General features: G+C 43.8%; 1 protein-coding gene across 1 annotated transcript; it reads left to right on the top strand.

Annotated features, from left to right (window-relative positions):
- Nucleotides 1-3,393: 3,393 nt before the first annotated feature.
- LOC122559206 (ubiquitin-like modifier-activating enzyme 1) lies at nucleotides 3,394-21,214 on the top strand. Its single transcript, XM_043708587.1, has 2 exons — nucleotides 3,394-3,583; nucleotides 21,107-21,214. Exons 1-2 carry the CDS (start codon nucleotides 3,413-3,415, stop codon nucleotides 21,197-21,199), a joined length of 264 nt encoding a protein of 87 aa, XP_043564522.1. The 5' UTR covers nucleotides 3,394-3,412; the 3' UTR covers nucleotides 21,200-21,214.
- The last annotated feature ends 1,617 nt before the right edge of the window (nucleotides 21,215-22,831 follow it).

A 22,831-nucleotide genomic window follows, 5' to 3' on the forward strand; every position in this document is an offset into this window, starting at 1 on the left:
ACGGTGGCTCAGTGGTTAGCACTGCTGCCTCACAACGCCAGGGACTGGCTTTGATACCACCCTCAGGCAACTGTGTGTGGAGTTTGCACATTTTCCCTGTGTCTGAGCAGGTTTGCTCCAGTTTTGTCCCATAGTCCAAAGATGTGCAGGTTAGGTGTAATTATACCAACTTCTATCGCCACCTCTGGCAGCTCATTCCATACTTGCACTACCTCTGTGTGAAAAAGGCACCCCTCATTACCCTTTTAATCTTTTCTCTCTCACCGTAAACCTATGCCCTCGAGTTTTAGACTTCCCTACGCTGGGAAAAAGACTTTGGTTGTTCACCGTATCCATACCCCTCATGACTTTGTAAACCTCTACAAGGTCACCCCTCAACCTCCAACACTCCAGGGAAAAAAGCCCCAGCCTAGTCAGCCTCTACGTATACCTCAACCTCTCCCAATCCTGGGAACATCCTTGCAAATCTTTTCTGTACCCTTTCAAGATTAATAACATCTTTCCTATAATAGGGAGACCAGAATTGAACATGGTACTCTAAAAGTGGGCAAACCAATGTCCTACACAGCTACAGCACGACATATTTACGGTAGTGCACTATGCTCCAGGGACAGAGTTAAGATGAAGTTGGAGATTTTTATACCCATAGGCAATGCTATGTAGCGATTATGTCATGTGCCTATCTCTTAAAAATATACAGTACTGTCATCCTGACAGTAATTGTGTGTTGAAGGTTAAAAAAAAGAAAATACTTATATCACTGGAAAGCTTAAAATAGAACTACAGCCAACAAAGTATGTTTGGAAGTGCATCACAGTTGCTGTGCAAGACATATTACAGCCAATCTAAACTCGGCTGATTCCCACAAGTAACAGCAATTATTGAGTCCTTCTTGTATAGAAAGAGGTCATTCAGCCCATTGACCCCCCCCCCCCCTCCCCAACTCAAAGAACATCCCAACTAGACCCAGTGCCCCAGCCTGTCTCCATTCTTATCACGGCCAATCCATCTAACCTGCACATCTTTGGACTGTGGAATGAAACCGGAGCAAACCTGCTCAGATACAGAGAAAATGTGCAAACTCCACACAGACAGTTGCCCGAGGGTGGAATCAAAGCCAGTCCCTGGCATTGTGAGGCAGCAGTGCTAACCACTGAGCCACCGTGTTGCCCATCTGGATGGCTATATTAATAGGGAGGGTTTGGAGGGATATGGGCCAAATGCTGACAAATGGAACTAGATTAATTTAGGATATCTGGTTGGCATGGACAAGTTGGACCAAAGAGTCTGTTTCCATGCTGTATGTTCCTCTGATATAACCAATAGCTTAATACAATCCCAAACACTTATGTGCCTGAGGAATGTAACGTTTGCACAGAATAGTTAGTTGTAATAAATATCTGTTGGGTTCTTCAATAACATGATATGGGGAATAACATAAACGTTGCTTCATCAGGTAAAGCACCTTGTTGGAATCGAACTCACATCAGGTTCCTCTTTAGTTGTATCACTGATCTGGGGAAGATAGGCCCAGCTGTGTTGAAATAAATGTCCCTTTGTGTGGTTGGCCACTGCTCAATTGCTGCAAAGAGCAAGTCAAAAATCTAATCTTTGAAGTTGGTACCTTCAGCAAACTAGGCCCCACACTCTAAAATCCTTCCCTCAGCCTGTCCCATTCTCTTCTGCTTTCTCACCTCATTTAAGACATTCCTCAAAACTAACCACTTTACTCAAGCTTTTGGTTACCTGTGCTAGGCAGCATGGTATCAAACTGTATTTTCTTACATTGCTATGATGCGTCTTGCAATTTTTTTTTAGATTAGATTAGATTACATTAGATTACATTACATTACAGTGTGGAAACAGGCCCTTCGGCCCAACAAGTCCACACCGCCCCGCCGAAGCGCAACTCACCCATACCCCGACATTTACCCCTTACCTAACACTATGGGCAATTTAGCATGGCCAATTCACCTGACCTGCACATCTTTGGACTGTGGGAGGAAACCGGAGCACCCGGAGGAAACCCACGCAGACACAGGGAGAACGTGCAAACTCCACACAGTCAGTTGCCTGAGGCGGGAATTGAACCTGGGTCTCAGGCGCTGTGAGGCAGCAGTGCTAACCACTGTGCCACCGTGCCGCCCATATTTATGCCCTTATTAAAGAAGAAATAGCAGGACATTTAGAAAAGCCTAATGTGAGTATGATTTGATGAAGGGGAAATCATGTTTGAAAACTTTGCTGGAGTTCTTTGAGGATATAAGCAAAGTTGATAAAGGGGAACTGGTAGATGTAATGTATTTAGATATCCAGATGCCACATAAAAGTTTATTATGCAAGGCAGTAGTGTTGTTCATGTTATTGAGGGTAATGTATTAGCAAGGATTGAAGATTGGTTAATACACAGAAGACAAGAGTTTCCTGGGATGAAGGGGTTGGTTTATCAAGACTAGCTAAGCAGGTTAGGCCTTAACAAGTTAGAGCTTAGAAGAATGAGGGGTGATCTTATTGAAACACAAGAGTTTGAGGAGTCTTGACAGGGTGGATGTTGAGAAGTCATTTTCACAAGAGAGTGAATCTCAAACTAAGGATTGGGTTCTGGAGTAAGGGGACAAACATTTAAAACTGAGATGCTAAGGAATTTATCCTCCCAGCAGCTATTAACTGCCTGGAATTCTGTATCCCAGAGAATTATGGAGGTTAGATCACTGGAATTATTCAAAAAATGGTAGATAAAGTTTTTGTAATATCAGAGATTTGCGAAAGTGGAATTGAAGCCTGGGGCAGATCAGCCACGCTTGATTGAATAGCGGTAGACAAGCAGGAGGCTGGAAGAACACAGCAAGCCAGGCAGCATCAGGAGATGGAGAAGTTGACATTTCTGTACCCACTCCCAGCCCTGAAGAAGGGTTACACCCGAAATGTTGACTTCTCCACCTCCTGATGCTGCCTGGCTTGCTGTGTTCTTCCAGCCTCCTGCCTGTCTACAGTGAATGAATGACAGGTCAGGCTTGAGTGACTAATTGGCTGACTCCTGCTGCCCCCCCCCGCCCACCATTTCTTATGATCTATAATGTCTTCTATAAATCTAAGTTATTTTTGTGAACATTAGGGCCACGTCAGAAGGTTTCACACCATTTTTGCAATGTATGCAATTGTAAATGATGAAACTTGAGTTAATTTGCAGTGTTTCACTGTTGAGTGTAAAGCTAAAGAACGCTGCACCCCTTATTTTGGCAATGCTGCTTAAAATAAAATTACTGTTTCCCTTCACATCCAACTGTCTGCCCTCAATTTGACATTACGGCAGAAGTTGTAATACGACTTGTTTCTGAACTGAAGTCTGAACTCTCATGATAACTGACTCCTCTCTACATTAAACAGAGACCCTTCTTTTATTGATCATACAATGAAGCTACAGGAAGGTCAAGCTTTCGAAATCCTGGAAGGTGTTTACAAGAGTCTGGACGCCGATAAACCCAAGTGCTGGGCTGACTGCGTGGCCTGGGCCCGAAGACGTTGGCAGACACAGTACAGCAACAATATCCGGCAGCTCCTGCACAATTTCCCACCAGACCAGGTATGGCAGGCGGGAGGGGGATTGAGGGCAATGAGGGTGTCTGGGGGCATTGGAATAAATCAGCATGGGACTGAACATGAATTAATTACTCTGGCAGAAAGGTTTAGTGGGAAGAGATTTTCATACGGAGCCTTGCCATAGACTGAACAATCTTTCTTGTAAGATGGAGAGCAGACTGTTTTCTCCCTCCCCACATGCAGAATAGGGGTTACTGAAAGGTAATATGAACTGCAGTAACAATTCATCATATTGTATTTACTTGGAAGGGGTGGGCAGGCAACACCGAGTGGAGGGGGAGTGGGAATGCGCAATTGTGAGCTTTTTCTTTCTGCTTAAGTTTCTATTTTGTGCTGGCCCTTTATTAGCTCAGTCATACATCTCCAACACTTGGCTGAAAACACCAGAGGGCTGCCCTTTGACCTCGTCGTACTTCCCAATGGTGTCAATCCTCAAGGCACTGCATTCTAAAGACAGGCCTGAGGTAGAACCTCAGCCAGTGATTTATTTGAAAATGATAAATCCACTGTTCTGTTCCTTCATCCCCACAAGGAGCGGAGTGAATTCCCCCCTACTGTTCATTTACCTCTGAATGAAATACCAGCAAGACTCATGGGTTGAATCTATTCTTCTAGTGTAGCATTTTGAAATGGGGTGAACCTTGTAATATTTGTAGGTAGTAGAAAGTGAGCACTGCAGATGCTGGAGATCAGAGTCTAGAGTGTGGTGCTGGAAAAGCACAGCAGGTCAGGCAGCATCCGAGGCGCAGGAGAATCGACGTTTTGGGCATAAGCCCTTCATCAGGAATATTTGTAGGTACCACACTCGTCACTGTTACCCCTTTCTTTGTCAGTGTCTGAGGGCCTATTTAGTTTCCAATGGTCAAGGATCAACCACTAGTGAATCTGAACAAGAAGAGGCTCTTATCTTAACAAGATGTAGTTTATTGCAAGACAGCTGTAAAACGAGACAGTTAGAATCTGAAAGGGTTAACTCAAGTTGTGAGATCTGCTCCATGCATATAAAAGACAATACTTGAAAGGAGCTAACCAAAGATTTTAGAGAGTCATTAGATTTCAGTGCATGAGAACTCTAATGCTGTATGAGAATATTTTTACTAGCTGTAATGTGAACTTACTCTGAGGTTGAGCCTTATGTCTCAGAAGAGACAGTCACGTCGATGTAATATAACTAACTACTGTATCCTATTTAATGAACTGAGTTGCTGTTTATCAAGATTGTCTTAGACAGAAGATAAGCTCATTGTATGGATATCTTTCCCAGTCAGTAGGCTAGACTAATATCAATAAGAAGGAATGGTGGAAATGAATGTAGCCATGACATCGCAGATGGTTCCAACTTCTAAAATACAAATCAGGTACATGTTACATTATCTGAATGAATGTAGGGCTAAAACATTCCTGAAATTGGCTAGTCTTTATTTTGGCAGTTTTCCTGGAGGGTTTTTGAGACTCAGCAGGCTTTCCTGTGCTATCTGCCCAAATTCAATATATTACCCATCACCACACCCCTATGACACTCCGCTCATCATAGAATATAGAACAGTAACAGCTCTTCAGCCCACCATGTCTGTGCTGATCATGATACCATTCTAAGCTAATCCCATTTGGTTGCATGCAATCTGTATCCCTGTATCCCCTCCAGTTCATGGGTCTGTCTAAATCTCTCTTCAAGGTTGCTGTCATATCTGCTTCTACCACCTCCTCGACTGCACGTTCTATGCCTCTCATAATTTTATATACTTCTATCAGGTTGCCCCTCAGCCTCTGCTGTTGTAATGAAAGCAATCCAAGTTTGTTTAACCTCTCATTATAGCTAATGCACTCCAATCCAGGCAACATCCTGGGAAAGCTCTCTCTCACACCCTTTCCAAAGCCTCAACATCCTTCCTACTGTGTGGCAACCAGAATAGCGTGCAATACTCCAAATGTGGCCTATCTAAAGCTTTACACAGCTGCAACATGACTTGTCAACTTTTATACTCAGTGCCTCAATCAATGAAGGAAAGCATGCCTTCTTTACCACCTTACCCACTTGTGTTTCAGGGAGCCCAAAATCCCATTGTATATCAATGCTGCTAAGGGTCCTACCATTTATTGTATGCTTTTCCTTTACATTTGACCTCCCAAAATGCATCCTCTCACACTTGTCTGCATTAAACCTCATCTGCCATTTCTCCAAGCAACTTTCCAACTGATCTATATCCTGCTGGATCCTTTGATAACCTTCCTCCCTATCCACAGCTCCACCAACTTTTGTGTCATCTGCAGACTTACCAATTAGTGAAACTTACTAGTTTTCATCCAGGTCATTTATATACAAGACAAACAACAGAGGTCCCAGCACTGATCCTTGCAGAACACCACTTGCTGTAGACCTCCAGTCAGAAAAGCACACCTCCACAACTATCCTTTGTCTTCTATGACCAAGCCAAATTTGTATCCAACTTACCAACTGACCACGGAGCACATGTGACTTCATCTTCTGGGCCAGCATACCATCAGGAACTTAGAGCATTTAGCAACTTTGTTGAGTATCGGGGAGATGTTTAGATTTTTTCTGTTACATACTACTTACCACTCCTTACCTGAATGTTGACCAGCTCAAAAATGCCACTGGTAATAACAGGATCAGTAGCCGCCATTTCCACCACCTCCAGTGGGATGTCACCATTAAACACATATATCCACCCCCCCCAAAGATCTGTCAGCCTTCCGCAAGGACTGTTCTCTCCAGAACACCCTGATCCACTCCTCCTTCATTCCCAACATGTCCCCAAAGGCTCATGGCACCTTTCCGAGTGACCGCAGAAAATGTAACACCAGCACGTTCACTTCCTCACTCCTCCGTATCCAAGGGCACAAATACACCTTCCAAGTGAAGCTGCACTTTACCTGCACTTCACTCAATCCAGTCTATTAGATTCACTGGTCACACTATGGTCTCCCATACATTGGGGAAACAAAGCATAGATTGGGTGAATGCTTCACAGAACACCCAGGTTCTGTATGCAAAAATGTTGCACGCCATTCCAACACACCACCCTGTTCCCTGGCCACCATTTTTGTCTGAGGCTTGCTGCAGTGCTCCGGTGAAGCTCAGCACAAACCTGTCATTTTCCACTTGGGAATACTATAGCCTTCTGGAATCAATATCGAGTTCAACAATTTTAGGGCTTGAGGCACCTTCTGCCATGTCCTTACCTCAACTTTCACCCACTAGGCCTTGTTATCACAAGGTTTGCAGTTGCACACTATCCATTGATAGCCACTAATTGTACACTAACAGCTATTCATTCTTCCAGCTGATCATGATCCATTCCTTTGTCTGTCCAGCTGTTCTTCTCTCTTTGGGCTTTATCTTCACATATTGTTTAGTCCTTAGTCCTCCACTCACTCTATCGTCTGCATAAAAAGCATTTTCCTAGCCACCACCAGTTCTGAGGAAGGGTCACTGGAGCCAAGACGTTAACTCTGATTTCTCTCCACAGATGCTGCCAGACCTGCTGAGCTTTTCCAGAAATTTCTATTTTTATTTGTGACTTGTGATAAACCTTTCAAGCTGAGATCACTTAAAGTCATAGAATTGTACAGGACGGAAACAGACCCTTAGATCCAACCCGTCCATGCCGACCAGATATCTTAAATTACTCTCGTCCCATTTGCCAACACTTGGCCCATATCCCTTTAAACTCTCCCTATTCATCCAGATGCCTTTTAAATGCTGTAATTGTACCAAATCCTCATCCTCTGGCAACTCATTCCATACATGCACCACAGTCTGCATGAAAAACATGCCCCTTAGGTCCCTTTTATATCCTTCCCCTCTCACCCTAAATCTTTGCCCTCTAGTTCTGGACTCCCCCACCCTAGGGAAAGGACCTTGTCTATCACCCCTCCGCCTCCGATACTCCAGGCAAAATGGTCCCAGCCTATTCAGCCTCTCCCTATATCTCAAACCCTCCTGGTAGCATCCTTGTAAATCTTTTCTGAACCCTTTCAAGTTTCACAACATTCTTCCATTAGGAAGGAGTCCAGAATTGCATGCAATATTCCAACAGTGGCCTAACCAATGTCCTGTACAGCTGCAATATGACCTCCCAACTCCTATACTCAATGGTCTGACCAATAAAGGAATGCATAATGGGTGACTTTAACTTTCCCAATATTGACTGGAACCTCCTTCGAGCAGATGGTTTGGAAGGAGCTGTTTTTGCAAGGTGTTTTCAGGAGGGTTTCCTAACTCAGTAAGTTGACAGGCCAATGAGGGGAGAGGCCATTTTGGATTTGGTGCTCGGCAACAAGCTGGGGCAGGTGTCAGATCTTGCGGTGGGAGAGCATTTTGGTGATAGTGACCACAACTGCCTCACATTCTACAGAGCTATGGAGAAGGAGAGAAGCAGGCACAATGGGAGGATATTTAATTGGGGAAAAGGAAACTATGATGCTATCAGACATGAGTTGGGAAGCATGGACTGGGAGCAATTGCTCCATGGAAAGGGCACTATAGACATGTGGAGACTGTTTAAGGAACAGTTGTTGCAAGTGATGCATAAATGTGTTCCTCTGAGACAGGCAAGAAGGGGTAAGATAAAGGAGCCTTGGATGACGAGAGCGGAGGAGCTTCTCATCAAAAGAAAGAAGACAGCTTACGTAAGGTGGAGGAAGCAAGGGTCTTGCTCAGCTCTAGAGGATTACAGGCAGGCGAGGAAGGATCTCAGTAATGGTCTGAAGACAGCCAGGAGGGGGCACAAAAAAGGCTTGGCAGGAAGGATTAGGGAGAATCCAAAGGCATTTTACACGTATGTGAGGAATAAGAGAATGATCAAAGAAAGAGTAGGGCCGATCAGGGATAGCATTGGGGACTTGTGTATAGAGTCTGAGGAGGTAGGGGAAGCCCTAAATGAGTTTTTTGCTTCTGTCTTTACTAAAGAAAAGGACCTTGTAGTGAATGAAACCATTGAGGAGCAGGTAAGCATGCTGGAACGGATAGAGATTGAGGAAGCTGATGTGCTGAAAACTTTGACAAACATTAAGATTGAAAAATCGCCAGGGCCGGACCAGATTTGTCCTCAGCTGCTTTGGGAAGTGAGAAATGTGATTGCTTCGCTGCTTGCAAAGATCTTTGCGTCCTTGCTCTCCACTGGAGTCGTGCCTGAGGACTGGAGGGAGACAAATGTAATTCCTCTCTTCAAGAAAGGAAATAGGGAAATCCCCGGCAATTACAGACCAGTCAGTCTCACGTCTGTCGTCTGCAAGGTGTTAGAAAGGAATCTGAGGGATAGGATTTATGACCATCTGGAAGAGCATGGCTTGATTAAATGCAGTCAGCATGGCTTTGTGAGGGGCAGGTCATGCCTCACAAATTTTATTGAGTTCTTTGAGGATGTTACTAGACAAGTTGATGAGGGTTGAGCGGTGAATGTGATGTATATGGACTTCAGCAAGGCATTTGATAAGGTTCCCCATGGTAGGCTCATTCAGAAGGTCAGGAGGAATGGGATACAGGGAAATTTAGCTGTCTGGATACAGAATTGGCTGGTCGACAGAAGACAGCGAGTGGAGGTGGAAGGAAAGTATTCTGTCTGGAAGTCAGTGGTGAGTGGTGTTCCACAGGGCTCTGTTCTTGGGCCTCTACTCTTTGTAATTTTTATTAATGACTTGGATGAGGAGATTGAAGGATGGGTTAGCAACTTTGCAGACGACACAAAGTTTGGAGGTGTCGTTGACAGTATAGAGGACTGTTATAGGCTGCAACGTGACATTGACAGGATGCAGAGATGGGCTGAGAGGTGGCAGATGGAGTTCATCTGGATAATTGCGAAGTGATGTATTTTGGAAGGTCAAACTTGGAAGTTGAGTACAGGATTAAAGACAGGATTCTTGGCGCTGTGTAGCAACAGCAGGATCTTGGTGTGCAGGAACATAGATCCCTTAAAATTGCCACCCAAGTGGACAGGTTTGTTAAGAAAGCATATGGTGTTTTGGCTTTCATTAACAGGGGGATTGAGTTTAAGAGCCATGAGATCTTGTTGCAGCTCTATAAAACTTTGGTTAGACCGCACTTGGAATACTGTGTCCAGTTCTGGTTGCCCTATTATAGGAAAGATGTGGATGCTTTTGAGAGGGTTCAGAGGAGGTTTACCAGCATGCTGCCTGGAATGGAGAGCTTATCTTACTAAGCGAGGTTGACTGAGCTCGGACTTTTTTCATTGGAAAAAATAAGGAAGAGAGGGGACCTAATTGAGGTGTACAAGATAATGAGAGGCATAGATAGAGTTGATAGCCAGAGACATTTTCCCAGAGCAGAAATTGTTAACACGAGGGGTCATAGTTTTAAGCTGTTTGGCATAAAGTATAGAGGGGATGTCAGAGGCGGGTTCTTTATGCAGAGAGTTGTGGGAGCACGGAATGTGTTGCCAGCAGCAGTTGTGGAAGCAAAGTCATTGGGGATATTTAAGAGACTGCTGGACATGCATATGGTCACAGAAATTTGAGGGTTTGTTCATTAGTTTGACCTTACATGGGGATCAATGGTCGGCACAACATCGTGGGCTAAAGGGCCTGTTCTATGTTCTATGTTCCATACCAAATGCCACCTTCACTATCCGACTCTATCCATTCATATCCTATCTACATGAGACTCCATTTAAAATAGACAAGGGTTTGAAAGCCTACCCCAGCCACATTTTTGGTACATTTAGATATTTTCAGTCAAACTACTCAGTGGTGCTATGACAAATCTCTGGGACAGAGTGGACCTCAATCTTCGAGCTCTACATCCCAGACGCACCGACAGTACCATGGCATTTCCAGTGACCCTAGGGGAGCTGGGAGAATGACAGACTGGGGTAATGGACAATCATACCAACAGGACAAGGATGCTCTCCAAAGTCTGAGCTTGAAAGACGCTGTGTGGGGAGTGTGCTCTGCACGTAACTTGCTGCTGCTGCTGACATGAACCCACTGACCCTAATACCTAACGTTTCATGCCAAGAAATTCTAAATTCTCTTGCACTTTCTGTCCTTATCTCAATGTCTGCGAATCCTTCCCCTCCCCCATCACAACCCCATCCCCCAGCCCCACAACAAATCAGATTTTATTTTGGCAAACGCTTCTGGCAAGGGAAGATGTATTACCAGCTGCTTAATTTTGCAAAGCATGTGGAACAGCCATGTATAGAGTGTAACCCTTCATGTGAGCAAAAACTTTGGAAAGTCAGCTACATGGTGGACTGCTGCTAATTTACCAGCACCATGTTTCACATGCTGAAACCCAAATGTACACAAGGCCATTCAGCCAATGTGCCTGTACTAGCTTGAAGTTTTTTACAAAGATCTGTAGCTCAGGTTGTGGCTGAAGTAGTTGGTTAGCTGGCTGAGCTGCTGCGTTATTGTGCATATGTTTCATTACCATACTAGGTAACATCATCAGAGCGACTTCAATGAAGCACTGTTGTTCTGTCCCGTTTGGTTTTTCTGTGTGTCTGGTCTGTTAGGGATGAGTGTCACTTCGGGTCTTCTCTGGACTGGTTTGTGCACAGGGTTATCTCTATGTGTTTGTTAATGGTCTTTTTGGCTACCAAGCACATTCTGGCATGTCTCTGGTTAGCTTGTTCTAGAATGGTTACTGTGTCATAGTCGAATTGATGGCCCTTTTGGGTCTATGTGTGCAGAGATGAGAGAGAGTGGATCATGGTGTTAAGTTCCCAGTTGGTGTTTGTGAAGTCGGATGGCTAGTTTTCTACCTGTCTGTCCAATGTAGTGCTTGTTGCAGTTGTTGCAAGGGAGTTTGTGTGCCACATTGGTCTGACACATTGTGGGTGTGGGGTCCTTTGTCCTGGTAAGTAATTGGCATAGTGTGGCTGTTGTTTGGTCTGCTGCCGTAATATCAAGTGGTCTTAACAGCTGGGTAGTTAATTCTGATATGTTCTTCATATAGGGATAGGCAAAAATGGCCTACAATGCCCTCATCTCATAAATGAAAAAGATGAATGTGGGTGAAAACAATAGTGGGGGGACGGAAGGGGGTGGTTGATGCCATGCCCTCCCCACTCCTTTACATAATGGTCTCCTTGACCACTTGGCGCCTTTGCTATAACTTGCATTTATCTAACGCCACAATGTAATTTCATGGGAACATGATTGAACAAAATTTGCTGGACAAGGACCCATTAGGACAAGTGATCAAAAGCTTGGTCACCGCAACAGGTTTTCGGGAATGTCTTAAAGGAGGAAAGAGAGATGAACAGAGAGACTTAAGGAAGGAATTCCTGAGCGTGGTCAAGATAGAGCAGAAGGCACAGCTCTCAATGGAGGAGAGAAGGTGATCAGGAACGCCAAAGAGGCCATAATTATAGGCTTGAGGCGAGTGATCATCTCAAAGGACTATAGAGCTGGAGGAGGTTACAGAATTGGGGAAGGGAGAGGCTTCAGAGGGACTGACCCTCCTTTCCAAAGGGGAGGCCAACAACATAACTTTAAACTAATTAATGCAGTACTTTTTGGAGTGCCATGTTGCTTGCACTGACGTATCTGTGTGTTCTTGTGGAGTTCCACTGGTTACATTCTTCTTCAAAATGTAAACAGACCAAGTACACACAGTATTGGTGAAACTATATGTTTGGGTTAAGCGAAGCCATGGAGGGGGAGTGGGGTTGTTGGGGTCAGTTGGCTGGAAGGCTGGTTTACAACGTAGAGTGACACCAACTACTCCCACACTGGCTATGAAAGACTCTGTTTCCCATCACCTGAGCTGTGCTGATCCCCAAGTTAAACAAGCACCAACCAACCATCCCATCTCTCTCTCTCTCTCTGTCTCTCTCTCTCTCTGTCTCTCTCTGTCTCTGTCTCTGTCTCTCTCTCTCTCTCTCTGTCTGTCTCTCTGTCTGTCTCTCTGTCTGTCTCTGTCTCTCTGGTGAGAGAGCAGCCAATGGGTCTGGTAAGGCTGTGGTAACTTGACTTTTTTGTTTATGATTCAGACAGTGTTTACTGGAAGCTCAGGATAGTCCATCCAAGTCCTATCAGTGTGGTTTCAGACTGCCAACAAGTCATGGACCGCATGCATCTTATTGTGCCAAGGTTTATGATAATTGACAGTGGGTTAAGATGTGTTCTCTTAAGGGTGCTCGCACATCATATCATAACACCAGCTGGAGTCCAAGCAAGGCATCTGAGAGGTTTTTAGACTTTTCTATCTTCGCTATTCCAATATCAAATTCTTTCCTCTACAAGAACAGAATCTGGCTCAGGTGCCACTGGCTGAATAATGCTTATTTTTTAAATTCATTGAAAGCCTAAATGAACACCAGCTGGTGGGGCCTCCCTACCTCCTGTGAGCTCACTGTTCGACATCGGTCTTTTGTGACATTGCTCTCGGGGCAAGACAAGGAAAGGTTAATCCAGAATGAAAACAAGAGGCTTTGTGTTGGCACGTGTGCAGTTGGAGGCTGGGGAGGATAGATTGCTGATTTAAAAGCAGGATGTAATGTGGAAAATATAGCTCTCAGGGGTCGCACCCTCCTCCCCTCCACTGTACCTACCTCCTCATCCACACCAGCCCCACACACCAAAACAAAAATACCATTGGGTCAGATGGTATAACATGCAAGAGCAGCCAGATGTTACAGACAGAATTCCTGTTGTTAACGATACTTTTTGTCTTGTTAACGGTTTGTGTTTCAAAATTCCAAGTAATGCCAAGGGTTTTACTTTTTACTCGGCATCTGAGACGTTAGGCAAAACAAGGCAGTGTGAAACAAGTAAAACCCATTGTGTAAGCAGCCTGCTGGGTAGCTCCTGAATCTGTTTTTTAAAAAAAAAGGAGGTCCCTTTACTTAATAGCCATTAGCATTGGCATTTTAGTATTTCACCTCATTTCTTCACTCTAACTTTTCAAAAGCAGCAAATTAGTTAGAATGTTACCATTCTAACCTTTCCCTGTGAGCATCACAATGATCATTGAGGGTGCCACAGGGATTCTTAGCCTCTGAGAATCAATAGCAAAATTCTCGTTCTCTCAAGACAAAGCCCACACCTACAGCAGAATGCATGCCCTCCCCATTGCCAGAATGTAAACCAGAACAGTTGGCCAGTCTACCATCTTCCTGCAGTTATCAGGTTGGTTCGCTCAGTTGGTTGGATGGCTGGTTTGCAAATTCAATAGCATGAGTTCAATTCCTGTAGCAGCTGAGGTCCCCACAAAGGCCTTACTTTCTCAAGGTTGCCCCTCAACTGAGGCATAGTGACCCTTCGGTTAAACTCAGTACCAATTGTCTCTCCCTCATGAGAAAACAGCCTATGGTTCCTCTGGGACTAGGGCAACTTCTACTCCCCCCACCCAACCTTGAACCCCACTGCGGGTGGATAAGCATCAGTCTGCCTCAAGCCATTTAGAAGCCCTTTGACTCTGCCTATGCCACCAAAATATGGTGGTGAGGGAATGGGGGTGGTGGGGGAGTGGGGGTGGGAGGGGCAGGTGGAGTGGGATGATGGAGGCTGCTGCTCTTTCACAACCTCACACTAAAAGAGGGTCAAGGTACCTCCTTTTGGAGGGGTGTTCTCTACTGCCCAGAAGCAACCCCACACAAGATGGTACCTCCCATTTGTTTCTGCCCACTCCGTCCCCAGCCGACAGAAATGCCTTCCCCTGCCCCTTGCCCATTGTCCTTCATCCCTCCCAGATTGAAATTCATAGAATAGGTGTGAGTCCAGCATCCTTATTCTACTGTATCAGAGACTTATGGTGGATTCAAAAGCTTAACTCTGCTTCTCTCTCCTTCACAGAAGCTGTTGAGTTTTTTTCTGTGTGTTTATTTCAGATTTCCAGCATCCGCCATAACTTGGTTTTATTTCACTTTCCCTGGGATGGCTTGTAGTTCCAGGAGAGGCCACAGCTGAACTCTGGCACTGCTGGGACAACCCCCGCTGCTGGCCAATCAGATCTCAAGGGATCGGACCTCCATTTGCTGAGGACAGACATCCTGCTCTCTGCTTACCAAAGCCCACTCCCGTTGTATCTTTGCTGCAGGGCAATCTTTTTCAAAGTCAGTTGGCTCAAGACCAATATTTCTAGGTGTGATGAGAGGAGCAAGCAATACCATGCTTCCCCCCCGCCCCCCCAATTCCAACTCTTGTGAAATACAATGTCTGAACTCAATGATCCCCTTCAACCTCAAGTCTGAACTGCTTTTGCACCAAATCTATTTATTGTTCTTTAACCTCTTCACTCCATCATTGGTGCTGCCCTTTATGTCCCAACAAGAGCTCTCTCCCTGCTTTCAAAACTCCAACTGAAGACTCTTTGGTTATCTCCTACACTTTTCTTTTTGTCCACCTATTCTTCTGCATTCCACGTCTCTGATCAGTGAAGCAACATCTTTCCAAAGTGAGAGTCAGATGAATGGTTTAGAATGATATGGGCCAAGTGCTGACAAATGGGATTAGATTAGTTTAGGATATCTGGTCCGCTTGGACAAGCCAGACCGAAGTCATCTCTATGTCTCTGTGAATGTGGTCTTGGTATGACTCCACAAATTGGCTTCTAAATCTCTTCCTCATTAAGACCGTAGGAATAGAAGTAGGCCATGCAGCCCCTCGAGCCTGTTCTGCCATTCAGTAGGATCACGGCTGATTTAACGTTCCTCACATCCACTTTCCTGCATTGTACTTGAGCATGTTCAGATGTATCCTGGCAACAAGGGGAATTGACCACTGTACAAACATCGCGTGCCATTCAGATATGTAACTGACTTGTAACTTAACTCTGTCTACAAACTTTGATCTAAAATCCTCTCTGCTCCTTATCTAACATAACCCATCAATCTCAGTCATTATGTTTTCAATTGACGCCCTGAATGGTGTTTTAGAAAAGAAGCTTCCAAGTTTTCACTATCTTGTGTTTGAAGAAGTGCTTAATCTCCCATATTGACCTAGCTGTAATTTTAAGCTTGTATCGTCTGTGGTCTGCACTCGCAATCAGAGAAACTAGTTTTTCTCTCTCTGCTCTTTAAAACTCTTCAATCTTCTTGAAATACCTTAAATAATCACTGCTTAAGTTCCTATCCTCCCGGAAATACAGTTGTAGCCTAGGCAACCTCTCCACCCTGCTTCTGGAATTGTTGATAACCCTGCATCCCAACTCAATACATCTGGTACTTAAACTCTGGTCTGTTTTTTAAATGTTATTATTTCATGAAATGCGAACATCTCTATCAAGGCCAGCATTTATTATCTTTAAACTGAGTGGTCCTTTTCAGAGGCCAGCTAAATATTAGCCTCATTGCTTTGTGTCTAGAGTAACATGTAGACCAGACCAAGTAAGAATGGCAGATTCCTTTCCTTGAAGGACATCAGTGAACAAAATGGCCTTTTACAACAATCCATAGTTCCATGCTGTAGAATAGCGTTCATGAGGCTGGCTTTTATTTCTCGATTTAATTTTCATTGAATTTAAATTCCACCAGCTGTGATGGAAGGATTCAAACCCATGACTCCAGCCATTACCTTCGGCCTCAGGATTACCAGTCCAGTGACATTGCCACAATGCTATCATCTCCTTCCCTCACCTCACCAGTGAGTGTAGAGACTTCAGTCATCATGTCCTTGCAATCTAGAGTCTTCATTCTTGATGAAGGGCTTTTGCCCAAAACATTGATTTTCCTGCTCCTTGGATACTGCCTGACCTGCTGTGCTTTTCCAGCACCACTCTAAACTAGACTCTTATCTCTAGTGCCTCCCAATCATTGTATCTTCAAAACCTTCCAACCTTTCAAAAAGCAACTTTGGAGAATTACTTGTGTGAAGCATCCTGTTTCAGTGTGTGTGTGTTCTATTCAGGATATAATACTGGAGTAATTATTTTGATGTGCCATAGCGCTCATGTAGAAAAAAGAAAACTAAGTGGTGATCTGAGAGAGGCTTTTACGATTATGAACAGATTTGACAGGGTTGTGATAGAGAAGTTGTTTCGACTTGTAGGAAGGCCCAAATCTAGGGGCTATAGTTATGAGACAGGTGCAGTTAAGACCAACTGAGAAGTCAGGCCAAGCTTCTTATCCAAAGAGTTATTAGAATTTGAAACTTGCTATCACAAGAAGTAGGTGAGGTGAATGGAAAAGATGCATTCAAGAGGGAGTTAGGAAAACATGAGGGAGAAAGGAACAGAAGGGCATTGCTGAGTGAGATTAAATGCCACAGCAGGTTTTGAGAAGATTTGTAACTCCGGTTGAGGTTCTGGATGTAAGTTTGCTCGCTGAGCTGGAAGATTCGTTTTCAGATGTTTCGTCACCGTACTAGGTAACATCATCAGTGAGCTTCTGGATGAAGCCTGTTAAATGTCACAAGGTGAGAGGAAACTTAAATGGAGCACAAGAAGTAATCTGCAGGGGCTGTATTGGCACAGGGATAGTGACTCTATCTCAGAGCCAGGATGCCTGGATTCTTGCTCCACCTGTGATTAGAAAACACATAGATAGAAGCCTGTGATGTTTGGATCAAAGGGACTTTTTTTAGTGCTGTTTATTCTTACTTTTTGTAATGCTGATCATCCTGAATTGATATGAAATCTGTACCAGTTAACTTGCTGTATCTCAGGCTAGTACTTCTCAGTGGAGATTTAGAAATGGGTCTCATGAGTGGCATTCATGCCCATATACACCCAGACGAGCAGAGATTAGACCATAGTGTTCTGCCTCTTCACTGTCGAGTCTCTTGAGATAACTTAGCAGCGTTGACTGAGAAATTGCCGAGAGTTCCTTCAAAATGTTTTAAGCAGAGTCTGGATGCTTTCTAATCTTTAAAGAAGGTGGGACTTGAACTCCAGTCTCCTTGCCCAGAGGTAGAAACATTATCACTGCTTAACAAGTTCCCCTTTGTCGTGATTGGGACCATTGGTCTTGTTAACTACGAGGCTCTTGATTGGGGTTGTTAACCTGGGCCAATCAAGAAAGCCTCAGCTCACCAATATAACCAAGTGATTAGAATCTCCTCAAAGAACAAAGAAAATTTACAGCCCAGGAACAGGTCCTTCGGCCCTCCAAGCCTGAGCCAATCCAAATCTACTGTCTAAACTTGTCGCCCAATTCCTAAGCATCTGTATCCCTCTGGTCCCCACCTACTCATGCATCTGTCCAGACACATCTACCATGCCTGCCTCTACTACATCTGCTGGCAACGCATTCCAGACACCTTCCACCCTCTGTGTAAAGTACTTGCTGCATGTATCGCCCTTAAACTTTTCACCTCTCACCTTGAAAGCATGACCTCTCGTTATTGAATCCTTCACCCTGGGAAAATCTCTATCTACCCTGTCTATACCCTTCATGATTTTGTAAACCTCAATCAGGTCCCCCCCCTCCAATCTCCATTTTTCTAATGAAAACAAACCTAACCTACTCAACCTCTCTTCACAGCTAGCACCTTCCATACCAGGCAACATCCTCGTAAACCTTCTCTGCATCCTCTCTAAAGCATCCACATCCTTTTGGTAATGTGGTGACCAGAACTGTACACAGTATTCTAAATGCAGCTGAACCAAAGTCTTGTTCAATTTTAACATGACCTGCCAGCTCAATTGAGGACTGACTCCAGTGTGGCTAGCCACAACCGGTATACTGGGCACTAGTAAATAAAGGGTGACTTGGTGACAGGATCTGGCCTCTGTGCAGTTATTTCACCCCCTTAAACAAGTCTATTCTGATGAGGCCCATTAATAGCAAATCTAATTCATTCAATGGTGTCTGAATAGCAGCTCACTTAACAGACACTAGAATAAATGCTGATTGGCTTTGAGCATCGATATTCTCTGCCCCATGTTGTGAAACCAGTGCATCAGGGTCTGAGAGAAGATTTAAGTATAATCAAGTCCCAAGCCTCCTATTACAAAATGCTATAGAATGTTCACTAGCACGAGTAACATTGTAGGTCTCCCTTTGTCGCAATTGTAAAATCTATTATACCAAAAAGCAGCTCAACACTGCTTTAAACTCAAGCATGCAGGTTTTTAACAAGCCTCCTTATCGACTCCACCAAGTATTTGTTTAGCTTTCTTGTTAGAATCCGTCCATCAGCTGTTTTGAATCTTGTAGGTGGTATAAATACCCTTGTAGCAAACAATCATCCTGTACAATAAACCCATCCAAAGTTAGAGGTAATGATCGGTGCATAGGAATGAGGCTGTGGTAGATTTACCACAGTGTTTAGACCTAACTGTATGAACACAAATTAATTTTCTTTTTTTTAACAAATAGACCTAACTCGGTTCTCTTTTGGTGTAGTGGTAGTGTCCCTAACTATGAACCAGGGGGACATGGCTTCAAGTCCCACCTGGTCTAGTGGTGTGCATCATCATCTCTGAACAGTTTGGTTAAGAAAATATCTAGATCTAACCAGTTAGAGGAAAGTGCTCACCTAGTTCAGACATTGTCAGAACTCAAACAACACCAGGTTGTAGTCCAACAGATTTATTTGAAATCACAAACTTTTGAAAAATCTTGTGATTTCAAATAAACTGTTGGACTATAACCTGGTGTCATGTGACTTCTGACTTTGTCCACCCCAGTCCAACTCCAGCACCTCCATATCATAGTGAAGACATTGAGCAGCTAAGATAAGTACTAGGATCCCAAACAAAACATATAATAAAGCTAGCAATTGCTGTATGATGGACTTGATTTGTACAGATCCAGTGCAACCTGTACATTTACTTCTAAATATTACTTTCTTTTTAAACTGTTTTTTCCTTCAGTGATCACTGTCCAGTCCATGCTGAGGTCATTCATCTCACCCGTGACAATGATGCACACAGTTCAAAATTCCCAGATGTGGAGAAAACTTTCCATGGATTTCACTGTTCCTCATTGTTCTGTGACAATGGGAAGTGTGCCCGTGAGGGTCGCTGGGTGGAAATGGTATTGATCTCAGTCATGATGCCCCATGTCATTGAATAATCAGTCAGCAATCATTCTGTGGACTGTTATTTCCTCAGACAAGGGACTAGAGCATAACTGGCAACCATTGAAGAGTCTGCAAACAAAGCATACAACCTTTTACACTATTGTCCCCATGATTTATTCCAGAAACTTGCATCAAACCACAACTGTATCTTAAAATTTTCCATTTGATGAGAATAGCAGTTGGTTTACTTGGGAGTGATTGAATCATTTCGTCAGAAGCGGTGACAGTGTCTAGATGAAAGCAACAAATGCTGAGGATCATATCATCAGCTCTGAAGAGTCACCTAGACTCAATGTTAGCTTCCTCTCTCTCCGTGGATGCTACCTAACCTGCTGAGATCTCCAGCATTTGTTGTTTTCAGGACAGATTCCAGCATCTGCAGTGCTTTGCTCCGATGGTGTTTAGTTGTTTAGTACATGGATCCCAGGACTACTGACTTGGAAAAATCAGGTCTGGCAGCATCTGTGGAAAGAGTAAATGAATTAACTTTTCAAACTTGGAAAATAAGATGATCCATATTGGACTCATTTCTGTTTCTCTCTCTTTCCACAGATGTTGCCAGACCTGCTGAGTTTCTCCAATAGAGTCACAGAGTCATAAAGATGTACAGCACAGAGACAGACCCTTCGGTCAAACTCGTCCATGCCGACCAGATATCCTAACCTAAGCTAGTCCCATTTGCCAGCACTTGGCCCATATCCCACCAAACCCTTCTTATTCATATACCCATCCAGATGCCTTTTAAATGCTGCCATTGTACCAGCCTCCACCACTTCCTCTTGGCAGTTCATTCCATACATGTTGCCCCTTGGGTCCCTTTTTTATCTTTTCCCTCTCACCCTAACCTATGTCCACTAGTTCTGGACTCCCCCATCCCAGGGAAAAGACTTTGTCTATTTATCCTATCCAAGCCCCTCATGATTTTATAAACCTCTAGAAGGTCACCCTTCAGCCTCCAACGCTCCAGGGAAAGCAGCCCCAGTCCGTTCAGCCTCTCCGTTTAGCTTAAATTCTCCAACCCTGGCAACCTCCTTGTAAATCTTTTCTAAGTACATCCTGTATTAGTTTTCATGTCAGATCTCCAGCATCTGCAATACTTTGCTTTTATTAAAACAATTCACTTAGTCGTTGATCTTTCTGACATTTCAACAGTGGTGACTCTTCAAAAGTATTTCTTTGGCTGCACAGTACTTTAGGAGGTTATGTAAGGTGCTAGAGAAATGCAAGGTCTGCCTACACGTTAAACTTGTCTCTGTCGTTTGAAATTGCGAGTCCTATTTGAGTTGACAATGGTGTGAATTTATCAGTTGACCACGTTAGCCCTCACTGTTAATAAAAGTAAACCGTTGTTTGGAGAAACTTGCACTTGGAAGTTTGTTTTTATTTTGGAGCTGGAGGATAAAATTTGATGCTGGTGTTTAGGTATCAAAGACATGTTTTCAAATATCATGTCTTAAAATGTTTGCAGTTAACCCAGATGCAATAGCACTTTCTTTGGATTGAGTTTGCCAATGCTGGATTTAACCAAATAAAATTCCTTACCTCATTCTAGGTTATGCCTTCAGGAGTGCTTTTCTGGTCTGGTCCGAAGAGATGTCCTCATCCACTGGAATTTGATCCCAATAATGTAAGTGCTAACTCCTGACAGTCCAGTCCAGCTCTTTACAATGCTTTATTACAGTGAGGGAGTAATCCAAGAAATGGATAGTGACAATATTTCTTTTTGAAAAGATTTGAACTTCAGTGTAAATAACGAAAAGCTAGTTTTTTATTTGCTGTAATTTACGGTATACAAGTCAACCTACCGCACAAGGTGACCCCATTTTTCCAAATCCAAAAAAGATCTCTCTGCTTATACTCTGTATTAAACAGTGTCCTCAACTGCATTATAGAACGTAGAACATAGAACAATGCAGCACAGAACAGGCCCTTCGGCCCACGATGTTGTGCCGAACATTTGTCCTAGCTTAAGCACCCATCCATGTACCTATCCAATTGCCGCTTAAAGGTCACCAAAGATTCTGACTCTACCACTCCCACAGGCACCGCATTCCATGGCCCCACCACTCTCTGGGTAAAGAACCCACCCCTGACATCTCCCCTATACCTTCCATCCTTCACCTTAAATTTATGTCCCCTTGTAACACTCTGTTGTATTAAACCTCAAATTGTATTAAACCTCAAATTGTTTACTTACTTGTACTTTATTGCTAGATTTAATAAATCTAGTGATATGAGCAGTGCTGGAGTTTTAAGGCATGCTTACTGCTTATGTTGGAAGTGGATAATGTTTCAAAACATGAGAACCACACACATCCACACCCATGGTTCACATTTATACTCAATCAACCTCTGTTTTTGAAGGGACTTTTTAGTGTCTCAAGGGTCAACATTTGTGCTGACATCTATGGTGTAAAACTGGGGAAGGACAGTGTGCTGGCAGGGAAGAAAGAAGCCCCAGTGCTCAGGTGAACTTAGCATGAGCTACTGATGCCCAGAGAAGTGTTGAGAGGAAACTTTTTTTACACAGAGATTGGTTCGTGTGTGGAATGAACTGCTAGAGGAAATGGTGGATGCAGGTACAGTTACAACATTTAAAAGACATTTGGATAAGTACATAAATAGGAAAGGTTTGGAGAGATATGTGCCAAATGCAAGCAGATGGGGCTTGTTTAGTTTGGGAAGATGGTCGGCATGGACGAGTTGGACAGAAGGGTCTGTTTCCATGCCGTATGACTCTAAATGTGAACTGGGATTTCACTGTCACTGATGTCCTATGAAAGGGTTAACACTGAGGAGGGCCATAAGCATGTCCCACTTGTAGAGAGAACAGCTTCAGATGTAAAATGAGTGAGAGCTGACATCCGGTCCTCCTCAAAGTCTCTGTTACAATATTTATCAGACCAATGTAACCTGTAATTAGTTGCTAAAGGGCAGGAAACTACCTCTTGTCATCTATAAGAGGCTCTTTTAGCTAGACGAGGAAGTAAGTTACCTCTAACACACTAGAGCCTGACGTTTCCTAATCTTAAAAAGGATGCTGGTGGAATCTCGCATTGTGAGCACTAGCTCATTTAATGTAGAGAGCTGGCATGGCCCTACAACAACAACATTATAAGAAGACCAAGCACTTTTATGAGGAGTACATTTGGAGTACAAACGTGTGGAATGTATGGCATGGTCAAAGATCACTATTGTCTCAGGCAAGGAGCGTATTGACCACTGCCACCTGAACTGGAGACTGTGGGATAATAATAATATTAGTATAGTTTGGGGA

This window comes from Chiloscyllium plagiosum, chromosome 18, assembly GCF_004010195.1.
Source record: "Chiloscyllium plagiosum isolate BGI_BamShark_2017 chromosome 18, ASM401019v2, whole genome shotgun sequence".
NCBI lineage: Eukaryota > Metazoa > Chordata > Chondrichthyes > Orectolobiformes > Hemiscylliidae > Chiloscyllium > Chiloscyllium plagiosum.

Bases quoted from the DNA above. Each gene is read 5' to 3' on its own strand.
- LOC122559206 (XM_043708587.1), top strand. From the start codon at position 3,413: ATGAAGCTACAGGAAGGTCAAGCTTTCGAAATCCTGGAAGGTGTTTAC. The intron at 3,584-21,106 runs GTATGGCAGGCG...ACCTCATTCTAG, and splicing joins ACAATTTCCCACCAGACCAG to GTTATGCCTTCAGGAGTGCT.